This window comes from Neoarius graeffei, chromosome 20 (genome assembly GCF_027579695.1).
Source record: "Neoarius graeffei isolate fNeoGra1 chromosome 20, fNeoGra1.pri, whole genome shotgun sequence".
Lineage (NCBI taxonomy): Eukaryota > Metazoa > Chordata > Actinopteri > Siluriformes > Ariidae > Neoarius > Neoarius graeffei.
The window spans coordinates 14,757,117-14,783,238 of record NC_083588.1 but is presented as its reverse complement, the minus strand read 5'-3'; the positions used below and the strand labels follow the sequence as shown (position 1 = coordinate 14,783,238).

The 26,122-nt window shown below is 43.3% G+C and overlaps 1 protein-coding gene and 1 long non-coding RNA gene across 8 annotated transcripts in view; one reads left to right on the top strand and one right to left on the bottom strand.

The window, feature by feature from the left end:
* caskin1 (CASK interacting protein 1) overlaps window positions 1-14,742 on the top strand; it is a 276,168-nt gene extending 261,426 nt beyond the window's left edge. For 5 of the 7 annotated variants that reach the window (XM_060901301.1, XM_060901305.1, XM_060901303.1 and 2 more), the window contains 4 exons: window positions 426-1,459; window positions 1,814-2,546; window positions 9,904-10,327; window positions 14,329-14,742. In XM_060901301.1, the coding sequence (XP_060757284.1) occupies window positions 426-1,459; window positions 1,814-2,546; window positions 9,904-10,327; window positions 14,329-14,425 (2,288 nt within the window). In that variant the 3' untranslated portion in view covers window positions 14,426-14,742. The remainder of the gene's footprint in view (window positions 1-425; window positions 1,460-1,813; window positions 2,547-9,903; window positions 10,328-14,328) is intronic. The other 2 variants (XM_060901306.1, XM_060901302.1) reach the window with 1 other exon arrangement.
* On the bottom strand, window positions 8,823-25,680 carry LOC132868429 (uncharacterized). Its single transcript, XR_009650829.1, has 3 exons — window positions 24,363-25,680; window positions 14,488-14,671; window positions 8,823-10,290 (listed from the first exon to the last, which is right to left on the bottom strand). It is a non-coding gene; the product is annotated as an uncharacterized LOC132868429 (long non-coding RNA).
* Window positions 25,681-26,122: the final 442 nt, after the last annotated feature.

Here is a 26,122-nt window from a genome sequence, read left to right as displayed (position 1 = left end):
CGTTTAATTGCAGTTGTTGCTGCCGAGGGTGGCCCAACCAGTTATTAGGTTGAAGGGGGCAATTACTTTTTCACTTGGGTGATACAGGTTTCGATTAACCCTTTACTTTTAATAAATGGAATGATCATTTAAAAGTGCCATTTTGTGTTTACTTACATCGTCTTTATCTTACATTAGACTGAGTTGGATGATCTGAAACATTTCAATGTGACAAATAAGGAAAAATGGAAGAAATCAGCAGGGGGCAAATACTTTTTCACAGCACTGTAGGTTATAGTGTACATATTTTATGTATACTGTATTCTTTGCTATGGTGTTACCATTCTACTTTTATCCACCTTGTTTTTCATCCACCATCTTAGTACCTAAAAACAACAAAACAGTTTTCAACGATTTTGCCAATTGTTATTGCTCAATCTGTCTAGGTCATCAGAAGAAGCTCATGCTTGCTGTAAAGAAGCTCGCCGAAATCCAGAAAGGCTCAGAAAAACGAAACATGACTCGTAAAAAGACTCAGGAGTCGGCATCCATCGAGTGCCCTCCCCCTGAGTGCACTTCTCCCAAACTGAGCGCCTTCCAGGAGAATGAGCCGAACGCTGAGATTCTGGACGGATCCGAAAAGGAGGCACGTACAGTTCGGCAGAACAGCGGGGGTGGACAGAGGGGAAGCATTTCATCTGTGCACCCGAAACCTCGCCAGTCTTACTCTCAAGGTCCACCGTATACACCGCCACAGACTCCAACCAAAACAAAACCCCCTTCATCACCAAAAAATGGCGCTCATATGATGGAAAAACCCAGCTCGTCTCCAACACACAGGACGTATCAGGAAGCAGGAAGGAAGGAGGAAGTGCAAATGGATGTGACATCGCATCCGGCGTCACCCCTATCCGTGCCCCAAATTCTCCTGCCACCAGAGGGCAACGAATCTGGTAAACAGGAACAAGAAATGAAAAAGCGTACTCACAGTCTAAATCGTTACAATGCCGAGCAGGAGCGTAATGAGGCTGACATGGTGAATGCGAACACCACTGTGCAGCGCCGCGTCAGCCGGAGTAACTCTGTACGCAACCAGAGCGACAAAATTAATGACAAAAATGTCAAGAATGAGAAAAATGTGAACCGGGGCAGCCAGTCCTTTGCTCTGAGGCAGAAGAAGAAAGGCCCTCCTCCACCACCACCAAAACGCTCTAGTTCGGCCATTTCAAGCTCCAACACCAACCTAAATGACATGCCCAAAGATATGAGTACTGGAAACCTTCTGGACATCAACTATAACCCACAGAGACGAGCCAGCGCCGTGGAAACGAGTGTCAATGTGGAGACGGGGGGCGGTGGTGCCGTGGAGACAGGCAGTATGGGTAGCGTCAGGAGTATTGCTGCCATGTTAGAGATGTCGTCCATCGGAGGAGGAGCAAAAGGACTTGCTATGCAGAGATCTACAGCACATTATCTACAGGTAGGATATTGCTTGCTCATTCCATTTTCCTCCTTCCTGCACTTTTTATAATGTCCTTTACGCTCATCAAGCCGACAACAGGTCCAACCAAGAACTACGTCTCTCATCACGTCGAACACTAAATCAATGCTTTTGTCAAAAAAGTTTGAGATTCAGATTCCGATCGTTCAGAGCTAATTTTGATCTGTTGGCAAAGCTGTATGAAACAGCACATTCATCACCATGAACAACTGTCACAATTTTATTTAAACGTGATATGGTTTGATAGTAAGCAAGTTCCTTTCGGTAAAGTTGGAATTGCTTCCAATTTTGTAGTGTCCTTCTGCAATTGAAACTCTTCTCTTGTCTCCTCAGGTGTCTCAATCAGGAGGTAGGCAATATGATGCAATCGGTTTAGACGGAGAAGTTGTGAATCGCCGCAGGACCATCAGTGGCCCAGTAACAGACCTTGTAGCAGCTGCTAAGAAAAAATCACAACCATCCGAGCCAGTACCAGTCGAAACTACAGCACAGAATGAAATTCAGTCCAAACCACTGGCTGAGAACCTGCCTTTGGCTGAAGACAAAAACCTGACTGTTAAAACAAAGCCGAAGCAAAGTGAGAACAGCACAGGTGCCATACACCTTCCACCGCAGGAGGATTCTTCAAACACTGACGGCTCGAAAAAGAGGACCTGGAGCTCCAAGCCGCCTCAGGATGAAGCGAGATTTTACCTCACAGAGTCGAACACTGTCAAACGGAGGCCCAAGATCAGAGAGAAGGAGTCTGAGGACGAGACCGTTTTGCAAAACGGAACCGGCACTATAAAGAGACGCCCGGTTTCTGATGTTACTGTCTCTGAACAGCCCAGATCAGTCGAGAAGCCAGTGGAGACTGCACCACGGAGAGAGAAATCAGACCTGGATGGACAAACTGCACCTGGTAAAACTGCTAAACCTCCAGTGTCTCCTAAACCCGTCCTCCATAACGTGAAGAGACAGGACACTCCAGCTGCAGTGACCAAAAAAGGCACCTTTCCTGGAGCTCCTGGCAGCCCAGGTACTACACAGTGTGGCCCTTTCTCTTGCCCTGTCTTTACCCAATTATGTGAGTATTCCTCTTAAAAAAAACAGCTCCAAGCCTTTTTTTATTTTGTGTCGGATCAGAAGTTTTGGTTTGCTTTCTTCCCATCTTTGTTCTTATTGCGTAAAGCATGCTAATTTATCCACCCTGGGTTTTTGTTTTTCCAAATTTAGTGTAAACATATTTACGTTGATTGACTCTTACCCGGATAACACAGCCATCTAGGCGGCAATTTACTTCTCAATAGCACAACATGCAAGTCATTTGCTATCAGTTATGCGAAATAATGAGAGTAACGGTGTCAGGATTGAAGACCTGTGCTAGATCGGCGTGACAAAAATCAACATAACACACGTTTATGACATAAAAAGCATGAGTATCGAATCAGAAAGTAAGTAAAATCTGAAGTCATGCGATTTCAATCCAGTATTGCTTCGATACTAATAAACATTATTGAATTGGTAAAGCCTTACTGGACAAAAGTCATGTTTGTAGGTAAAGATTTAGGTGAGATTTCTATTATGTTAGCCTTGTAGCACTAGTGTCTCATCTCATTATCTCTAGCCGCTTTATCCTTCTACAGGGTCGCAGGCAAGCTGGAGCCTATCCCAGCTGACTACGGGCGAAAGGCGGGGTACACCCTGGACAAGTCGCCAGGTCATCACAGGGCTGACACAGAGACACAGACAACCATTCACACTCACACCTACGGTCAATTTAGAGTCACCAGTTAACCTAACCTGCATGTCTTTGGACTGTGGGGGAAACCGGAGCACCCGGAGGAAACCCACGCGGACACGGGGAGAACATGCAAACTCCGCACAGAAAGGCCCTCGCCGGCCATGGGGCTCGAACCGGACCTTCTTGCTGTGAGGCGACAGCGCTAACCACTACACCACCGTGCCGCCCAGCACTAGTGTAATATAAGCAAATAAACAGATCTTGGCTTGATCTATGACTACTCAACATACCTTTCCAGCACCAGAGTACATTCTTTCGCCATTTCCTCTGACTGCACAGCAAGATAAACAGTGAGGATAATAGGAGGTAAAGATTTTTAGTCGACATTGCAAAGTAAGGACAGCGATCCTGTGGAGGAACATCATTTAATCCACCTGGGCTTATGACTTTATTCTTTTGGTCATTACCCACATCTTGCCACCATGAGTGAGGATAGGGTCAGAGATTGACCGGAAAATAGAAAGTTTTGTCCAAAGATCTAAGCTCCTTCTCCACCACCGGATACCGACCATGACATGAACTGTAAGACTGCAGCTGCTGACCCAATCCTTTTGTCAATCTTTTGCTTTTTTTTCGGTCACTTGTGAATAAGCTTTCAAGATAGATATACTCCTCCACCGAAGTCTCTCCCCATGGCTTCTGTCAAGAAGGTACTGATTTTCATGCCATCCACTTTCCACTCAGTACTTGTGTTTGTCCGAGGTCCAAGTTTGACGGTACAGAGAGAATATCAACTGCAAATAACAGGGATGTTACCTCGAGCCTTCTATATTGGACAGCTCTTCAACCTTATCTGCAACATGACATCCTGTCCACAAAAACCACAAACAATAGTGGCGGCAAAACACACCTGTGATGGAGTCTGACACTCTCATTAAACTGTTTTGATGGCAAAACTGCGATCACAACCCCAGAGACAGGTCCACCATCCTGTTTTGCCACTCCAAGGGTACTGCCTCAAGATTCGATGCAACATTAAACATGCATGTTAACCACACAACCCCAACCTATCCAGTGCCTACAGCATCTCCAGCTGAATATCCAACTCAGCTTTGCTTTGATGAAGGTTTCTAACTGCCATAATAAGTTCACCCTTTGGAGATGGACCCCAAAACATTGATTTCTGGAACTTCCTCCTGAAGAGAATGCATGTCCAGTGGGTTAAGAAATTCTTGAGTGAGCCTTTGTTCAACAGTATAAGTCAATACTCCTCTAAACTTGCTCAACAGAGCTTGCGCAGTATCTTATCTTCCTCTCCTGATGCCCTGAATGGTATGCCAGAATATATTCCAGGCCACCCAAAAGTATTTTTACTCTGGCCTGATCGAACTCCTCCTCGCTTTAATCTCTTGGTTCTGCAGCCCTTCTAACTGTCCTTCCATCCATCCATCCATTATCTGTAGCCGCTTATCCTGCGCAGGGTCGCGGGCAAGCTGGAGCCTATCCCAGCTGACTATGGGTGAGAGGCGGGGTACACCCTGGACAAATCGCCAGGTCATCATAGTTCTAACTCTCCTATACCTCTCAATTTAAACAACAAAGCCCTCTGTGAATATTACTTGGAAGGCCTTCTTCAGTCTCATGGCTTCCCCCACCACTGATGTTCACCAGTGTAGCCTAGGTTTACCACCATGACAGGCACGAAATAGAGCTTCTTGAAGCTGCCTCTACATTGTCCATTCAGACTAACCTCAAGGAAGAAATAATTTGAGAGGGTCTCCAAAGCAGCTCAGAAGGCTCTCCTGGGTTTACCAAGTAAATCTGGCAGATGCACTGTGTGAAAAATCCACCTCACCACCACGTGGTGATCAATTGATAATTCTGTGACCATCTCTTTAGGCAAGTTTCCAAAACATATTTAGGTCGACTACTGGCCTCAAGTTTGATGATACAATCACAAAATCAATAACTGATTTTGTGCCCAAAGTGCTCCAGTACGAAGTCCACTGAATAACCTTGCGTTCAAACAAAATATTTGTGACTGTCAATCTATGACTGCAGCTAAAGAATATTTCACCACTCGAGAGGCCATTCCTCCCAGTCACAGACATTATGGTGTCAGTCAGAGGTACCCACTTGAGTACCTGCTCCACTTTCTCCAAGACATCTGAATACTCTAAACTGTTAATTTGGTGCATATGCACAAACAGGCAGAGTTTTCTGTTAAGGTAACCCTACTGGCCAGTGGAAAAAAACTTGCAAGGCCCTCAGCCGAGGACTGGTGAGTATCCCCACACTTGCCTGAGGTCTATCTCCTGAGATCTCCAGAGTAGGAGGGAGACCACTCTCTATGTTTGGTTCCTGGAGCCTGTAATGTGTGCGGCTGGAAGGTCGACTACAGGCCAACTATCTAGTCCAAACTTTACCTTCTTGCACACTAAATCAGGCTCTTTCCCTGCTACTAAATTGAGATTCTATGCTCCCAAAGCGAGTTTGCCTCCGACTGTCCATCATATGCATGCCGCCTTGCTGCTATTGCACCTGACCCTCACCTTCATCTTGCAGGTCTGAACCCACAAGGTGGTTCCATGTTCCCATTATGAGGTGAGTCTGATCAGGTTACATCGGCAGTCTGGTCACCAGACGCTTGCCTACAGACACCATGCCCAGCCCTGGCTTCAGGAGTCTGTCACAGTAACCTTAATCTGGGCAGAGTACAGTTTTTGTACCATTCTTGGGGGTCTTCAGGATTGATCCCCACAGACCTGTAAACTAAGGGTGGCCATACTTGGAGTATTAAGCTCCTGGTGACACTATTGGCAACTGTTGGTGGATACCTGACCATCATACCTCTTAGTTCCAATTAATGCTTAATGCTACAACATGCAAAAACATTCTAGACAATTCGATGAAATTACAAATACTCTGAGAGATTGGTTTAATGCCCTGATATGTTGGTGCTGCTCTCACAGTCTCTTAAGTGTCACGATGACAGTTAAAGCCTCACTCGCAACCCGCCGTACGGGCTGCTACGGGTGGTCTACGGTAAAAAAAATTGGCAAAACCGTGCTTGAGACTTGCGCGACACTTGCTCGGCACCGTAGAAGACTTGCGCGACACTTGCTCGGCACCGTAGAAGGTCGCAGACTGCCCGTAGAGACTTTTGGTCCTGCACATGCAAATTCTATGGGTCTTGCGACAAATCAAGAAGGCATACACTACGTACGGGACCCGTACTCCTTTTGTACGCCTGAACCAAGTCAGCAGCGCAGCTGGTAGGGGCTTTTTGCAATGACAGTAAGACTCATGAGTGACGCACGGTCATTGTATGAGTGACGTGCCTCAGAAATACTACACAAGTACTCCACACTTGCTATTTGTGCGGCGCGCAAGACAGAAGTACATCTCACCTTCTACCCCAATGTGTGGTGTGCACGCAGCGTATGCGACCTGCACGCGACACGAGGGGCAAGACTCTGGGTATATATATTGGGGAGGAACCAAGGAACCGATCGTGTAGCATTGTAGAAGGGAAGAAGACCACCTCATTTGCTGTTTTTATTTGAGTATATGTTTAATTTACCATGCAAATGTCAAATCATAAAACATGAGTATAAGGGAATAACACATTTTATTACACTGTAAAAAATCCCAACTAAATAGCCCAACAGTTTGGGCACCGAAACACACTTTGACTCCGAGCTGCTGTCCTGCTCCTACTCCTGCTGAGTGGTGGGACGGGGTGTCGGGATGTCCTTGTCCTCATCACTGAGCATGGCACAATGGCCTGACAGCGATGATGGGATTGCAGTGTCCTCACTTTTGGGCGTCGTTAGCTGAAACATACATGAAAATCAGCATATATAATATTAATTACATAAGCATATAGATAATAATATGTATTTGGAGCATATAAACAAAGTCTCTATGCTCTTACAAACAAATCAAATAGATACCGAAATGAATGTTTAAAGCACGTGTATTTACCTGTGAAAATACCTCTGGTGGGGTGCTGTGCCTTCTGGCGGCTTGAAGGCATTCTTCTCCCTGTCCGTGCAGGGCTCGCCGGTGCTGCTACCATCATCATCAAACTCTTCCTCCTCCTCCGCTGTTTCAGGCTGGGTTACTTCACTTTTGCTCGCTTCTTCTTGGGTCCCATTTTCTAAACTTTAAACTGAAAATTTTTTTATTTTTCCCACAAAATATCTAGTGTTCTTCAGCCGAAAGACAGACGCAGAATGCTGCAGACACGCTGGTTTTATACCCACTCCTGGCTTGCGTCACACGCAAGTTATGAGTGGTTGTAACGTGGTAATCACATGCATCGCGCACGCTTCATGAGTGCGGCCCGAACTCATAGCGCAGGAAACTGGTAAAATGCAAGTCTCATACACTCCACACTCACTGAACACGTGCGTCAGATATACGCTTTCCACAGGCTAACGGCGCAATTTTTCCCACGCCTCGAGGAAGTCAGGCGTGCAACCTGTACTTGACAAGTACTTTGCCCGTCCTCTTCCTCTTCCAAACTTTACCCCGGGTTCACCGTGACCCTGCGGCACGGCTGCGAGCTACCGAACCGTGCGTGTCCAAAACACTTACGGTGGGTTGTGAGTGAGGCTTAAGTTAACCAATGATATCGGCCCTTACATTTCTGTAAAACAGTTGGTCCGTGATGTTTTTGTCCATCTGTGAAAAGAAAACTTGACTGAGTAATTTGTTATTGTTCACTGAAAGTGAGCCATCAGCCAGTAGAAAAATAGAGCGTGGTTCTGGCAGTGGGATTAGATGGGGTGAAGTATGGCTGTAGAAGTATGGACCCTTTTCACGTGACGTCACGACAAACGCGGCCGCCATTTTGGACATGTACTACCAGTAGTTTACCACAGCCAGCATTGAGGAACGGCAGCAAAGAAAGTGTTTATTTTCAGCAAGACTTCCATCATGCCACTATATTGTGCACCTGGATGTAGTAACCATCAAAGAAGATGGATAGCGGCCATAAACAGGAAAGATTGGCAGCCCTCGGCATACCAGCGCTTCTGCAGTGACCACTTTGTTGGAGGTAAGACGAATAAAATTAGCCAGAAAAGGCATTACATTGCTGTTAACATTCTGTGGCGGCGAGTGTGTAACCAAATAGGCTAAAATAACCCATTGTAACCTCTTTGTTTTTCTGTAGTAGCTATTAGCTAACGACATTAGCTAGCGTTGTGTTCCTTTGCTGTTGGTAGACTGTAGGACAGATCAGAGGCAGTGTCCTACAAACAGCGCTTAATTTGAGGGGGAGCAAGCCGGAGCGCGCTCCGGAACCTCGGGCGTTGGCTCCGGCAGCTATTTACACTGGATCCGGTGATCCGACACCTCTTTTGACTATGTAACAAAAAAAAACAAAACAAATAATTAAATTAAAAAATGCAAGTTTATTTAGTGTTAATGTCTGATTTTGATATCTGTCTTGTTGGTGATTTCTCTCATGAAACGACATCCACAAAATATCTGCAGATGAACTTAATTTGCAGTGTTATTACAAAACATGCCCAGAAGCGCAGCGCAGCGCAGCGCAGCGCCGCCCCCCCCCCCCCCCCCTCTTTTTTTCCGCACCGGAGCCGCTCATCCTCTGTGCTCCGGGACCTCCCACTTTACAAATTAAGCACTGCCTACAAATAAGTGTTCAAAACAAGAGTTTTCAGATCAATACCTGTGTATGGCGATGGGTTTTTAACGACATAGGTATACAGATCATGTGGGCCGAAGTCAGGTAAAGACGAGGGCTTCGTGTACTTCCGTACGTCTGTAAACAATCCAGGCGGAAGCAGATAAACGTCGCTCTCTAAGCCTGCTAACCTCAATTTTTGAAAATACCTCTCCCTCTGCTCGCCCTGTAAATGCCCTACGTCGCTGGATAGCGAAGTTGTTTTCTGCATCTCGCTCCTTTTTCTTGTATGTTCTCCGTTTGTCGCCTTCCTCGCATTCAAACCAATTCGAGGCGAAGTCCGCTACATGTCCAAAATGGTGGTCGCGTTCACGAAGGTCACGTGACTGAAAAGGGTCTATACTTCTAAAGCTGCCTGTGGTCAAGTAACCTCTACTAGTGGCCAGTGAGAAGATATTTTCATTTCTGCTCCTGTAATGACAGTATGACTTTCCAGAAAGTACCTTCTATTCTCGAATGTGTGGCTATATTTGGAGCTCTAGTGGCCAGATACCCTCAGTGAAATTTCATTGTTTGTTCTGTTTCTCAGCCATTCTGCTTTCTCCACATTATTTCCACATTCTCACTGTTTTACATGGCTTCTGTAGTTGATGTCTTATTCGATTCAGTAGCTCATTTGATCTCTTCTCAGAACCTTGTTTTGCAAATTGATCGTCATTGATTGTTTTCAATGTTCTATTTCAGTACATCCATGTTTCCATCCATTCTACTCTCCTACAATAAATCTAGGAGTTAAAAGGTCTTTTTGTAGGAGCAGTTTAACAAAAAATGAAATACACACAACGTTCCTCTTACCCCATATCTCGCTGATCAGCCAATACGTGATCTTGCACTGGAATTACAAAGCGAACAAACTAACCTTGTAGCTTTCAAATAAATTCTTGAGTTGGCTGATTGGCTCTGTCTGAGGTAATGGGAACTTTGTGCATTCCTCATTTTGGTTAAACTATTGCTTTAATCTTCTTCTGTGTATGTTTGCTGCAGTTGAAGGGAAGAAAATTCCTCCTCCAGTTTCTCCGAAACCCACTCCTCCACCCACAGCTCCCAAACCGAATAAAAATATAATTCAGAAAGTTGCTGTGACTTCACTGGTGTCATCTGCCAATCAGACGGTCACCATAACGATCGCAACACCCCCTGTCACTCCCCCTAGCGCAGCAAAAACTCCAACGTCGCCAGCTCAAAGTCCACAGACTCCACAGACACCCATCACTCCACCCATTAAACCACCTCGCTCCTCCATCGGAGGGGTGTCGATGGACGCTGGCGGTGGGGCTCCACAGACGTCAGAGGTCGCTGGGGTGGCGAGTGTGGATGCGGTGCATCAGAAGATTGAGGAGACAAGTGCATCGCTTGCTGCAGCGCTGCAGGCTGTGGAGGAGAAAATCAAAGAGGACAGGAATAAAGAGTAAGACGCATTAACACAACAAATCACCCACCAAACTCTGTAGTGTCTGGTTCATTGATGTAGACTTGGAGTGAAGCATCACACAGTGACAAGTCCATCCGTACGTCATCCAATCCGCTTATCTGTCAGGGTCATGGAGCCGATCCCAGCTGACAGCGGGCGAGAGGCAGGGTACACCCTGGGCAGATCGCCAATCTGTTGCAGGGCTAACACAAACGACCATTCACACTCACGGGCAAGTTCGAGTAGCCAGTTGACCTAATCTGCGTTTCTTTGGATTGTGACAGGAAACCCATACGGGCACACGCAAACTCCACACAGAAAGGCTCCAGGCAGCCACGAGGTTTGAACCCAGAACCTTCTTCCCATGAGGTGACAGTGCTAACCACTGCACCATTCAGGAGACGAGTCGGCTAAATATTTTCACACCACATTGCTGTTAATTGAAATTGAATTGGTCAGAACGTAGTGCTGCTTGCAAGGTAAATCGCAGGGTCAGATGAAGGTTATCATGAGCTCACGCGGCATCCAAATTAATCGCTACTCCTCCCTGAGTTTAGCCTGGGCCCGCCCATCCTAAGCGTGACGCAACACGAGGGCCTGTTGCGAGCTTAGTCTGGCCAGGCAAGCTATCTCCAGCTCTTCCAAGCTCCGGAAAAATCGGGAGCCAATCAACTTTGAGCATCTCCAACGGCCCTGGGTAGAGGCGTGTTCAAGGCAGTGACGTAGTAGAACTGCGACCGGAAGGCATAGATTGTTTACAGAATCATGCTGTATTGAAAGCATTCAATGGGAAGTTCTCATTGAAAACGGAGCAAAGAGCAGCCCTGGAGGTATTTATTGAAAGGAAGGACGTTTTCGCCTTGCTCCCGACCGGCTTCGGTAAGAGTTTAATCTACCAGTTAGCCCCGCTAGTAGCCAAATCAATGGGGCTCAGCTCAGCGAGAATCCTATCGTCGTGTCACATACGTCAGAGGAAAGAGTGATGTGATTGGTTTAAGCTTCGTCACAGCCTTTTCTGGCTTCGACCAGTAGCAAACTGAGGCATTTCAGGGAGGCGGGTCAACCACGGGCTCTGGGAAACGGTTGGGCTTAATATCTTGGCCAGACCAATAGCTCGTAGAGCTTTGAAGTCGCGTTAGCCAGACTACCCTGAGTTTTGATTATGAATGTTTTGTTTGGAAGATCAGATCACTTTTTAATTGTTCTCATGAAGAGCATCCGTCCATCCATTATCCGTAGCCGCTTATCCTGTGCAGGGTCACAGGAGCCTATCCCAGCTGACGATGGGCGAGAGGCGGGGTACACCCTGGACAAGTCACCAGATCATCGTAGGGCTGACACATAGAGACAAACAACCGTTCACACCTACGGTCAATTTAGAGCCACCAATTAATCTAACCTGCATGTCTTTGGACTAGGGCTGCGTACCGGTACTGTGTACCGGTACTGTACCTTGAAAATCGATTCGGTACAGGTCCAAAATACCGGATCATGAAGTACCGGTACTGTACCGATATAAATTTACACCAAGTATATGCTTATTTTGTGACTGAAGATGCGTAAATCCTACCACAAAGACGAAAATTTAGCACTGGAAAAGACGTAAAATGCCGCGCTGAAACTTGAAATCAGACCCATCTTTGATTTGAGATCCTCTCGCTACAGTCTCACGAGACATTGCGAGAGCTTGGCTGATCCAGCGTTCTGATTGGTCAAAAAGACTCAAAAGCAGGTCAGCCATTTTTCCTTTGCTGGCATTGGCGGCCTTTGTTGCTTTGTGTAATTTTGCCACGTAAGTTAAAGGCCGCGGACTGCGCGTAGTCTGTAGTACTCTAGTGTAGTCACTTCTCGCTGTGAGACAACTTATGACTTTTTGCCCCAAGTTAACTATAGAGAAGTGAGGTAGGAAACCTAGTTATGTTCGGTTTTCTTTGAATAAAGATACTGACAAGTTGTCAACAGTTTATTAATGTTTCTGTCATTATTGAAGAAGTTGTCAAATTGTTCAGGTACAGGTCCGGACCTGTACCTAAACCTCTGTACCGGTACCTGATGTTACGTTTAGGTACGCAGCCCTACTTTGGGGGAAACCGGAGCACCCGGAGGAAACCCACGCGGACAACATGCAAACTCCGCACAGAAAGGCCGCCGTCAGCCGCTGGGCTCGAACCCAGAACCTTCTTGCTGTGAGGCGACAGTGCTAACCACTACACCACCGTGCCGCCCTCACGAAACGAGTCTGGTTTCTCATGGTATGGCCGTGTGAGCTACTGCGTCGCTGACACTCTGGTTGTTGTTTCTATAACATCTCAGGTGTATGGTGGACCTTCCATATTGGCTAAGTCTAATAATAAGGAAATGTAAAAGCCAGTAGTGTAATCATTGGTTTGGAGAGGAGAATCGATTTGTTGTTGTCCCTATAGAGGGCTACCGCATGACGTCACCGCGCAGCGAGATTTTGTTAGGCGCCATATTGGAAGACCAAGTACATGCACTCACAATATAAAACAAAGTACGAGCGAGAGTAAAGTGACACGATGGCTGATAATTCTGGTTATGTGAGTACATTACCAGCTGCAGAAAGGGCACGGTATGTGGAGAAACTGGCTGTGATAGATGGGTTTGACCCATATAAGACTCGCGGCAAGGGAGAATGGAAACATAAGGAGGACCGGACACCAATTCTGCCATCTGTTTGCTACCCAGACATTGTAAACTATTTGTTGTTTACACCCAGTGCCTACACTGCTGATGACTTGAAGGCCTACAAAGGGCTACAGGCTTACAATTATGTTGTTAGTGGCTCGGTTCGTGATATTACAGCTGTTGTTAAGAATAACCTACACATAGTTATGGCCAAGGTAATCTTGTTGATATTTATCTTTTAATAATATATCTTTTCAGTTGAAAAATTAATATTTTTTGTTACTATTAAGGTATTCATAATTTAGGTTAATTTATCCAAATTATACATATGTATTTATGATATATGCCTACACAACAACTATGCTTTATTTATATAATAGGAGGGAGAGCAAGCCCCAAACCATCCTAAATTATTATTATTATTATTATTAAATTGTAGAAGTCTGGGAGGCTTGCTCCTCATCCAGTTATCAACTTGGGGCCAATTTAGCATGTTTTAAATCTGAATTTCTTGCGTTTGCTTACCTCAAAGTGTCCGCAGATCATGCACAGACTTATCCATTATATCCACAGTTTTTTGCCAAGTCTCACACAGGTTTCTTTCAAGTCTACTGTTGGGCCAATAAATCATAAATAAAACAGCTCAGATTTGTTTGTTTAAGTCGTTTGCCACTCCACTTTATTCTCGTGGGTTCACATACCGCTGCCATTATTTCCCCCTAATCACGAGTTTGTTGGTCTTCCAAAATGGCGCAGGGTCTGTTTACTTCCGGTTTCGGGTGACGTCAGTGAAATCCCTCTATATTTCCCCCTCCAATTTGGTCCTGCTAATTTTGACCCACTAGTTACTTCTCTATGACGTAACAACTACCAAGCAGGTAGGGTGGAGCAAACACTTGCTTCCTCTGAGACACATGAAGCCAGTTGCCGTGCCATGCTGCTCGTGCTACCTCAAAGGGCACGCCAACATCCCAGAGGAACGTTCTATCTGCCCTATTCTCCGTACATGAGCTCAAAGACAAAAACAATTGCCGAGTGTAGCTCTGAACGACGTGGAGAGAGTCCTCTCTTGATTCCCAGGCCTATAACAGTCTTGTCTTCCTCGCTTGCTTGATGAAGTAAGATCTATTTTTCAGTCCACCTCATTAGTAGGTTAGAGTCGTTGCTGTAATTATGGGTGTCTGTGAGCTCATATTTGCAGATCGTGCGTTCCTACGCTGCCCTGTGATGCAGCATGAGCAGCAGTTTGAAAAGATGCCGGTTGCTGGCTTCACTTCTTCACTCTTGTAGTCACGTGCGGTACTAATACCTTCTGATATTGTCAAACGTGTGTGTGTGTGTGCTTGTTTTAGCATGTCGGCTGAGAACAAGAGCACAGTGAGCATCCTGGACGACATTGGCAGCATGTTCGACGACTTGGCCGATCAGCTGGATGCCATGCTGGAGTGAAAAGCACAATACCGGAAGAGCAACAAGGGCACAAATGAACAACATCTTCCCTACTTTATCACCTGACACTCACTATCCTCTCTTCCTTCTCTTCATTCCTTATTCCAATAATCCTCTTTTTCTCTCCATCTGCCTCTGGTGCACAGCCTTTAGGCGGAGGCAGAACCTTTTATTCTTTGAGATGGTCCGTGAGGGGACGTTGACTTCTGCCTGTCGCGCGTCTCGCCTAGCAGTCCGCTGGTGTATCTGAAAAAAATAATAAAATTATTATGGTATGTGTACATTGTGTAAGCATGAGACAAGTTTTTAATCTGAAAAGAACAAACTCTCACAGTGAGAGACCTGCATCTATCAGTACAGTAATATATATATATATATATAATTATATATAAAGAAAAAAAAATATATATATATATATAAAAATAAATATTTTATTTTGTTTTTATTCCATGGTAAATGCAGTGTTATGTTCAGAATCTCTATAATGACACAATTTTTTTTTTTTTTTTAAAGAAAAAAAGCTTAGTGTTGGATGTGTGCTGGTTTTCGGTGATCAGAGTTACTTTGAGTGTTGTTTTCTTTTGGCTTGTTTTGCCGTGACGTTTGACCTCACCTACGGCAGAACGGGCGCCCCGAGGCCGTGTCTCAAGTGCTAGTGTTTGATCAAAGGTCTTGGCAGAATTATTATTTCAGGGCTAATTATCGGTTAGCACATATGATTAGCGCTCTTCATAAATCCTGATAGAGGACACAGGGACACGAAACAAATGACCTCCGGAGCTATGCTACACATAACGTCAATCAGTCCAGTAAATGCTGTTTCATTACACGCTCATTTTCAGTGTTAGACTTGACACACACGGTGCGTTCTGGGGAATATGCTGAAATAACCGCGACAAAGAATAGCCCAGGAGTAATAGGGTTATATCTGGAACAAATTAGTAACAAGCTGAAAATTTCAGAATATGTTCAGAATACCTTTAGGAATAACATACTAAAAGTCCCCGGGAATCCCCCTTGTGCTCTCTGAGAAATTCAAGATGGCGTCCAAAATGGCCGCCAAATGGAGATCTGCCCATATCTCAGGCCCAAAACAAAATATTAATGCAATTAAAGTAGTTCTAGAATTTTAGAACCCACTATTGATGAAAATGTAGTATAAGGGTATATATTCAATGTATGCAAATTAAAAATAAAAAATTTCCCCATCAAAGGGGTGTATTTGAGCGACAAAACCGAGCTTCTGGGAAGCATTTCCTGGAAATCCCAGTCGGGAGTCACGTGACCGATGACGTAGTAAATTGACCAGGATGGCAGCTTCCAGTATAAACACAAGCGAAATGAGTGAATCAGACAGCGATTATTCAGACGAAATTGCGTCTGAAGACGAAAGTGAATCGTGTTCCAGTCGAGGTGAGTCGATGCTAGGGCTGTAACGATACACCCAACTCACGATTCGATTCGTATCGCGATTTTTGACCCACGATTCGATACGCCCACGATTTTTTTTAAAATGTTTTTTTAAAGTAGTAAATTTGACTTATTAACATTTACTTACTTACATTAACTATTTAATAACAAATAATTCAGACCACTGCAGAGAATGAGCAATATGTATGCAAAAATGAACAAATGTATATCCAAAGATTGTTTTATTTCTCAAAATAATACTGTTGAGCCGGAAGCTCTGTTTTTTCGGTTCTGAAAAAGTCATTTTTCCAAATCGTGTAAATCCGTTAAGATTTTTTTTTGGGGGGGTTGCTCTCTCACTGTCTCACTCTCATAGGGCCAATGATTTTCTGTGATCGCGGAAAACAGATGGAAATTACGGAATTTTTATCATGAAACATTGCTCGCGTGTCAAAATGTAACTGCCGCAGAAGGATTCCGCCCAAGCAGACATGCCTTCAGTGTTGCCAGATATTGCTAACGTTTTCCACCCCAAAATATGTTCAAAACCAGCCAAAAAGCACCTAAACCTGCCCAATCTGGCAACACTGCATGCCTTTCCGGTCAAGTGATTGTGATTGGCTTGTGGCACACCTAGCCAGCCAATGAGCTGCTTGTTTACAGATTCGCTCCCCGCGTCGCAACCAGAATGGCGACCGCTTAAAAGAAATGAATGCTCTGCCAGTGGCGAGTGTGGACGTTGCGTGACTCGCAGAAGATTGTCGCAGGTCGGCGAAAAAACGGCTTACTAATAGATATAAAAAAAAAAAGTAATTTAAGTAAGTTTAAAATGTAATTTAAATAAAAAGTAAAGTATTCATAAATTGAAGTTTGGAAGCGCCTCTGTTTTTGGGCTGAGGAGTTTGAAAGGGTGTACCGCGATTCTGCCTTCTTGTATCGCGATACAGATCGTGGCTCTGCGTATCGCGATTTCGATGCGCATATCGTTACAGCCCTAGTCGATGCACAACATTTTTTCTACTAAATCAGAGGTCTGGGCCGAAATGTGCGTCGTGATCGGCAGTATATTTGGGGCGAACCGATGGCGTTCAAGGCCTTTCCAACAACACGGAAATGACTGCAGCTGTCAATTTTCGTGGGTTGAAACATCAACAAATTCACTGTTACATCCGACAATATACTATATGGACACATCGAATGCCAACTGCCTCTATTAATATCGTATTTTGAAACAATGGACGCGTTATAAGTGTGCCAACACGATCTAAAGTCGGTAGAAACAGTGTCCCGATGGAGAAATTAGCGAGTTGATGAGCTAGAAAATAAAAGAAATTTGAAGAAAATAAGCACTAGTGTCTAGACACAATGCTAGAAAGCTTTTGTGGCACAATTTGAATTGAAATTGACAAATTCTGACAGATCATGACAGCGGTAGAAATCGGCACAAAAACAATTGACTTCGTAAAATGACGACCAAATATTAATAACAGAACAAAAGTAGAAAGAAAGACTAACCTTACGACGATTGATTTTCTCGATGGCACTTCTTTTTTTTGAGGGTCTTGTTGACGTTGTCACCGGCGACTGGTGAGTGGTGGTGGAGCTCGGACTGTCATCATCAAGTCTCCGCTTGAAAACGGTGGGAATCGCACCATCCTTTAAAATTCCTTTCTTTTTGTATCCCAAGGCAATGGCAACAGAGTTTTTTGGCTCAAAACTCTCAGGCGTGAAGTGGTCTGAACATAACGCAGCGGAATTCCAAGCAGGAGTACCATACCGACCGAGTGGTCCTCGCCAGTCTGCCCTCGTCCGCTTTACTTGCCGGTTCCACTCAGCGAGATCGTATCCATTATTCTTATCAGGATCAGGGAACTGATGCAGAGATACTCCGTCTTTGTTGGTTTTAGAACAGCCGTACGCGACACACTTTTTTACCATCGTATACAGTGGAAATAATCCGTAGATCCGCGAATTGTCACTCACAGTCACAGTATGTACAGGAAGTGAGCTGTCTAGCTTGTCAATTTACTACGTCATCGGTCACGTGATCGCGGCGCGATGTTTTGCTCGTGGGCTATCGCAGAAAATCCTCTATAAAATCATTACGGATAAACATTTTTTAGTGATTTTTTTTTTTTGTAATATACTACAAATATTAGTATTCATCGTTACATGCAAAGGCGATTTTCAAATTCTAAAACTACTTTAAAAGGTCAGAATATATGTTTTGTAGGGTAGGAGAGTAAATTCCAACATGTGTGTATTAATTACATTGTGTATTAACTAGTGCTGTCAAAAATGTCGCGTTATTAACGCGTTAACTTGACTCAATTTTAACGGCGATAATTTTTTTATCGCGAGATTAACGCTCTGTGACATGATGCCACGCTCCGTACAGCCAGAGTCCTCTGTCCTCCCCCGAAGAGCCACGGTGCTCGGCTTAGGTTTCGTTTTCCCATCGGCGGCTCCAGCCCCACTTTGCAGTGGCTGTGACAAGACGTGTTATGCTCTGCAATAAAAAAAAAAAAACCATTGGTACAACCAGTGTTCGAACTATGCCGATATTTTCGGGGGGTCCCTTTTTTTCCCTTGGGGGGCGTGCTTGCGCTTGTCTCAGAGCGCGGATCTCCCGCTCACTTCGGATATGCAAATGCTTCCCGTTACACACGATTGCTATGTCAATAAACATCATTTTGCCAATATTTTAGAGACCCCCCAACATTTCCCAAATCACGTTTTCAAGGGATCTCATGTCTGTTTCAGGGGATCTCGGATCCCCCGAGTACCCCCGTAGTTCGAACGGTGACCAAGCCCATTCACTTTTTTATGCTGATAAGAGAATTACATGGTTTTTCATGTGACAAAAATGTGCGATTAAATTGCGATTAATCGCGAGTTAACTATGACAGTCGCGACATTAATCGCGATTAAATATTTGAATCGCTTGACAGCACTAGTATTAACATTATATAATAACAATGTACACATTATTATAACAGTATATTTGTGTATAGTGTGGATCCATTGGTTACTCGTTCACTCCGTATCATCCTATTCTATTCACAAAACAACAAACACAATTACTAGGGCTTGGAGCACTTATTTTCATTAATATTAATTAAAGTAAATTGGTGGTGTAAAATGAAAAATGGCATGTTAAAAGGTCATGCTGAGTTCAGTCATTTTTAAAAGGTCATGCTGAGTTTAGTCATTTTTTGTCCGAACACACTGGCATTGCTAGTAGCAAAGACCGGCGCTAGAAACTCAAAGATGAATTTTTTTCCACCCTTAAACAAGCTTCAATAAATTCCCTACTTCATTGATGGTACAACAAAGGTCCAAGCATTACAACTGAGGCACTGAGAAGTGTTTAAGTCTACTCATTATTTATAAGCAAGAGCTTTTATGGAGCACTTGCATGTGACGTCACAGCCGATCCAGATTGTGACAGACGCCATCTTGTAGGTCAAACGCCATATTCCGCCTTCTACTTCTGCTTTTACTTCTACCTTTTCTTCTGGAAAACCCTACTATATACAATTCTACTACAACGGCTGCGGCTACAAGCTCTCCCTACCTGTGTACGTTTTTTATGTTTTTTGTGTGTATTTTTGCGTGTTGTTCATCTGTACCGGACTTCAATATCCACTACAACCGTATGGACTTACTGGACATTGGTTTCCAGCAGAAAATGACGGTTTGTAGCGATTTCCATCGCATGCACAACATTCCGGATGAGATAGCAAGACCAGCGGGGTCTCCGTGGATTGTTATCGGAAGCAAAGCGAAGGAGGCGGTGCCGAGAGCGGAAGCAAAAGCGAGGCTGCAGGCAGAGCCGGCCTGTTGACTAAGCTCAGAAAACAGCCACTCAAACCTCCACTGCCAAGCCTCTACCTCTCCAACGCCAGATCCATGTAAACAAGACGGACGAATTGGAATTACAGCTGGAATTACCTTATTCTATTCTATAATCGGCTGGTCAGTGCTATACTCAATACTTAAGTGACTTACCCGTCCAATGAGGATTCTTGTTTACAAGATGCCACATCTGAGTCGCTGACAAATCCTGAATTTCTGTAAAGATAACTGTCCCAGAGATTTATAAGCACGCAGTGCTTCACCACTGAACAGTGAGGGAAAGTTAAAGAGGTAATTATACACGTCCGGGTATTCCGGTGGCAGTTCAAAATCCGGTCGTGAAAACTCCGTCCGGTAAGCCATAAGGGTCACAAATCTGTAGATCGTTTATTTTAGACATATATCTAGTTATCTGTTCATTAGAAAAATGAGCCGTGTAGTCCGTCGGTTGAAATTGATCCATTCTGTACACGAGTGCAGCAGTATTCAGCGGTGTTTTTGACCGACAAGATGGCGGTTGTGTACTTTCCGGTCACGTGACTGCAAGATCTCTATTGAGGCAGACCTTTTTGTCATGAAAGTCACCGGAATGTTGAAGAAGTGTACTGAAACAGCTTGCCATTGTAGTTTTAGAAGATAGAGTTCTCAAATTTAATTTCCCTTTAATATTTTATCAAAGCTTAAAGATGCACTAAATATTAAAGAAATTGATGTCTAATTGTTGTCTTACATTATGTTCATGTACAGGTGTGCTCAAAATAATGGCAGTTTCTTTAAAAAGGCGAGTAAATGTCAAAATTCTTCAAATAAATTGTACTTTAATGAACACAAATGCATTGGGCATACTGCACATTCTATTTCAAAAGCAAGAAAATTGGAAAAAGTAATTACATTTCATAATATTTCACAGAAAGTCAAGAAATGTAATGTTCAAAAAAAAAAAAGCAGTGTTGACATCTTTCTTTGGAAACTCAAAAATGTACCATACAAACTAAGAAATTCTTGAAAATTCAACTTTGCTGAGTATCCTAAACTAATATTTTGTTGCATAACCATGGTTTCTGATAACTGCTTCGCATCTGTGGTGCATGGAGTCGACCAACTTCTGGCAACGCTCAACAGGTATTGCAGCCCAGGTCAATTGTACTACCGTACGTTCCACAATTCCTCTGCATTTCTTGCTTTTGCCTCATGAACAGCATTTTTTATGTCAGCCCACAAGTTTTCTATGGGATTGAGGTCCAGGGATTGTGCTGGCCACTCCATTAGTTGGATGCTGTTTGTCTGGAACCATGATTTTGCTCGCTTGCTGGTGTGTTTGGGGTCATTGTCTTGTTGAAACACCCACTTCAAAGGCATTTCCTCTTCAGCATATGGCAACATGACTTCTTCCAGTATCCTGATGTACTCAAACTGATCCATGATCCCTGGTATGCGGTAAATAGGACCAACACCGTAGTATGAAAAACATCCCCATATCATGATGCTTGCACCACCATGCTTAACAGTCTTCACTGTGTACTGTGGCTTGAATTCTGTGTTTGCAGGACGTCTGACAAACTGTCTGTGACCCTTATGGTGATGATACACGGGGCAACTTTTTGGGCAATGTTGCCGAGCAATGTTGCTGGCAACGGGCAACTAGGTGAGACACAGGGCAACTTTTCAGGGCAACTAACAATGGGCAACAACAGTTAGCAACGGCAGTTTACAGTTAGCTAAAAAAAATCGATGTCTTAATTTTTGCTGTGACCATTTAATCAAGCTGTCTGTTGTTTTTTAGAGCTTTGGTGAGGTAAATTCCTCCATATGGAATATTAAAATAACAACTTACCGGCGTAAAAACAGATGAGGAGTCTCTCCATCTCTTCACTCCACTGACACTGAGCGGCCGCCATATTTGTTTGAAATTTCTGATCCGAACCTCACCGGAGGTCACATGACTCGATACTCGCGTTCTGATTGGCTTATCTCAAAAAGTTGCCAGAGATTATCAAAACCATTCAGAAAGAAACAATGTTGCCCAATCTCAATAGAAAAGAGTCAAAACGCAATTGCCCAGCAACATTGCTCGGCAGCATTGCCCAAAAAGTTGCCCCGTGTATCATCACCATTAGACCCAAAAAGAACAATCTTACTTTCATCTGTCCACAAAATATTACGCCATTTCTTTTCAGGCCAGTCAATGTGTTCTTTGGCAAATTGTAGCCGCTTCAGCACGTTTTTTCTTTAACAATGGGACTTTGCGGGGGCTTCTTGCTGGTAGATTGGCTTCACATAGACGTCGTCTGATTGTACCAGTACTCACAGGCAAATTTAGATCTTCTTTGATCCTCCTGGAGCTGATCATTGGCTGAGCCTTTGCCAGTTTGGTTATTCTCCGATCCGTTCGAGAAGTTGTTTTTCTTTTTCTTCCTCGTCTTTCTGGTTTTGGCTGCCATTTTAAAGCGTTTGATATCATTTTAGCTGAACAGCCTACAAGTTTCTGCACTTCTTTGTAGGTTTTCCCCTCTTTTATCCATTTCTTGATTAAAAGCCGCTCTTCATCAGAACAGTGTCTTGAACGACCCATTTTACTTGGTTTTTCAGGACCAACGCAGGACAGCCAGCATATGCAATGTCAGTTGCCTTGATCCTTAAATAAGGACCACCTGTTAACACCTTTTTTTTTTCCACAAAATCAATGCCCTCCCTAATTGAACTCACCACTGCTATTTTTTTGAACACACCCCTTTCAGCTAATCTTTCAATTTCACAGAATCAGTAGCATGCACGGCAGGCCTGTTGGGTCTGTTGGTTTTCTATACCTTTACTATACCCTCCAGAAACTTGCTTGCGGTGTAAAGGTTGAAATTTTAACAAAAACAGTGATTTATCTTGCTACTGTTGAGGGACTGCTATTATTTTGAACATAACTGTATGTAGGTAGCCTACTAAGCTAATCTGTCAATCATGTCAACCATCAAATTCCATGTAATTTCCACATTAATGACCTTGTAATCTTGGTTAATTTTAATTTTAACAGTGTGACAATGGTGAATTTGCATTGCTTGTATGAGAGAACATATAAATGCAATTAAAATGTTAAATTATATTATGTTTTATCCCTGGCTGAGGTATTGAAAAATCTCCAATCGGCGGCCATTTTGGACGCCATCTTGAATTTCTCAGAGAGCACAAGGTGGATTCCCGGGGACTTTTAGTATGTTATTCCTAAGGGTATTCTGAACATATTCTGAAAAATTCAGCTCGTTACTAATTTGTTCCGGGTTGGACTCAATTTTGAGCTAATGCTCTTGGGCTAGAACAGCCTAACTAAGGAGAACCTAAAGAGACCGACGCTCTACTAACTCCAACGATTGGCACAGTGTCAACATCTGCCCCTCTAACGTCATCGCATCCTTCCCTATAGTGTCTCGTTGATTCGTGTGCCTTAACACGACCGGTGACCTCACACACACCAATCACGTATAATAACCAATCCAACAGCTCGAGAAGAAAATCTACTAAGCATTTAATTATAACTTCAATATTTGATTATTACATAGTACACATTGTTATATTATTATAGATGTTTTCCAGAAAAACGTTATTATAATGATGTGTGCGCACCATAATGAGGGCTTTTAGGTGGATTTTTTTTATATAAATAGGAATCTAAATGAATCGTATTGTAGTTTAATGGATTACGTTGTACAGACATGTGCCAGTAATCAGCTACATACCACGATTTTCAATTTTGTCATCGTGGACGTTTTAACTATCATGCCGACACCTCGGTTAGGATATGCACGCAATGTCATTGTCCTGTTTGGGAGGTTGAAAAGACATTTGTCTCACAAAGTCCTATCATTTGGACGAATGTGAAGCAGCACGAAGAGGACACAATCCCATCATTCCCATAATATTAATAAAAACGACACAATAGTACTGTAATTTGGGATAATTATCGTGATATGGATCACAGACTATCGGCACATGTCTAAATCGTGTAATGTTACTTTTTTAATGTATGTGCCTTGTCCAAATTCTGTTCTTTTTTTTTAGTGTAACTGTGTAGAAACAGTGTACAGAGACATGAGGTTTTTTTTCAGCTTTGTAAATAGCAAACTGCACTGCTTAATTCTTTATTAACATTTTAATATGCCCATGTTTTTTATTTTTATTGCCTTTTATTCATCTTTCAGATTCTACAAAAAAAAATATGTGCAAAATATTCTATATATTGGTTCAAAATGTTTTATTTTCACTGTTTAGCAGAGATGTTTATTTAAAAAGAAGACAACGTGAGATTCCCTGCACGGCTCACCTGCTGCGTGTGCGTGTGTGTGTGTGTGTGTGAGAGAGACAGAGAGAGAGAGAGAGAGAGAGAGAGTGAGTGCAGGCTGTATATTGTGTTCATGTTCCTGCTGTTGGTTCGTATTGAGCTGTGTTCATATCGCCATTGGGAAACGTGGTGTGCTTGCAGTGATGCACCAAAAAACCACCTGCTCTAAATAAATGTTCAACACTAATAAGAATAATTCTGTGCTTTTTTTTTTAAAAAGAAATCATTTCTGACATCATAAGCATCCAGACTTCCTGGAACGCAAGCTGTGTTGTATGAATAAATACAGAAATAATAAGACAAGTAAAAATGAGTGAGTGTGAGGCGAGACCATAAACTCACTCGCTTGTACTACTGATCAGAGTCATGGTGTCTGGGTCAAAGCCTATCCTGGGAACACTGGGTATGAGGTGAGAACGCACCTTAGAAGGGAAGCCAGGGTTAGTGTAGCCAGTCCACCTACTACTGTTTTGGTAGGGAACCTGATGGAAACCAATGCAGACATGAGTTAGGATGATCATACACTACCGTTCAAAAGTTTGGGGTCACTTTGAAATGTCCTTATTTTTGAAAGAAAAGCACTGTTCTTTTCAATGAAGATCACTTTAAACTAATCAGAAATCCACTCTATACATTGCTAATGTGGTAAATGACTATTCTAGCTGCAAATGTCTGGTTTTTGGTGCAATATCTCCATAGGTGTATAGAGGCCCATTTCCAGCAACTCTCACTCCAGTGTTCTAATGGTACAATGTGTTTGCTCATTGCCTCAGAAGGCTAATGGATGATTAGAAAACCCTTGTACAATCATGTTAGCACAGCTGAAAACAGTTTAGCTCTTTAGAGAAGCTATAAAACTGACCTTCCTTTGAGCAGATTGAGTTTCTGGAGCATCACATTTGTGGGGTCGATTAAATGCTCAAAATGGCCAGAAAAATGTCTTGACTATATTTTCTATTCATTTTACAACTTATGGTGGTAAATAAAAGTGTGACTTTTCATGGAAAACACAAAATTGTCTGGGTGACCCCAAACTTTTGAACGGTAGTGTATGTCCTCTTTTTCCTGGACATGTCCTCCTTTTCGGGCCGGTGTCCAGTATTTCTAAATTGGCTAAAATGTCTGGCATTTGGCTTTGCTTAACTTCTGGCAAACCTTGCGTTCCTTTGGCACCCGTCTGCTCCTTTGGCACCGTCCTGCCACGCTGTTGACTTTTTTTCAAAATCACTCTAAATGAAGACAACGTGAACATGCACAGGAAGTCCACAGAGTCACTAGAGATCAGGATTGAACCCATGACCCGAGAGCAGGGATTTAGTCCCAGGGCCAAATGCAGCTGTCAGACAGATGTTAACCAGACTGTGGCTTCTCTCTTAGAATGTATAATGGATGACTCACTGGCCAACAGTTTTCTGTCCACACACACACAGCCCTCTCAATATATTTCTGAGAAAGGGGCAAGTAAGAGAGAGTAGTAGGCAGAGGTTAAGCCAGGGATCCCAGCAGTAATTGAAAAAAATAGAGGAATGTAAGAAACTATCAGCATGGGTCAAGGGGGCTGCAAGCCCTTTGCGGGGTGCAGGGGCAGTGCACCTGCTGGGGGTACAGGGGAGCAAAGCCCCCTGAAGCTGTTGAGATTTTAACATTTAAAGATGCTATAGAACACATTTTTTACATAGATTTAACATAGAAAAGCAACAGAATTTAACAATAATGTGTATCTATTTGATGCCATATTTTGTAATCTATGACATAAGTGGCAAAAAAAATTATTTATAAAAATTAGACGAAAATGTAGCTTTGAAGAATATACTTGCCTAAATATTCCACTGATTTTGTTATAACAATAGTATCCATAGTTCATCTCATTTGTTTATTTTTTTGTTTCGAGTTAATGTCAATACTAGTCTAATATACAGTGGGGCAAAAAAGTATTTAGTCAGCCACCAATTGTGCAAGTTCTCCCACTTAAAAAGATGAGAGAGGCCTGTAATTTTCATCATAGGTACACTTCAACTATGAGAGACAAAATGGGGGGAAAGAATCCAGGAAATCACATTGTAGGATTTTTAATGAATTAATTGGTAAATTCCTCGGTCAAA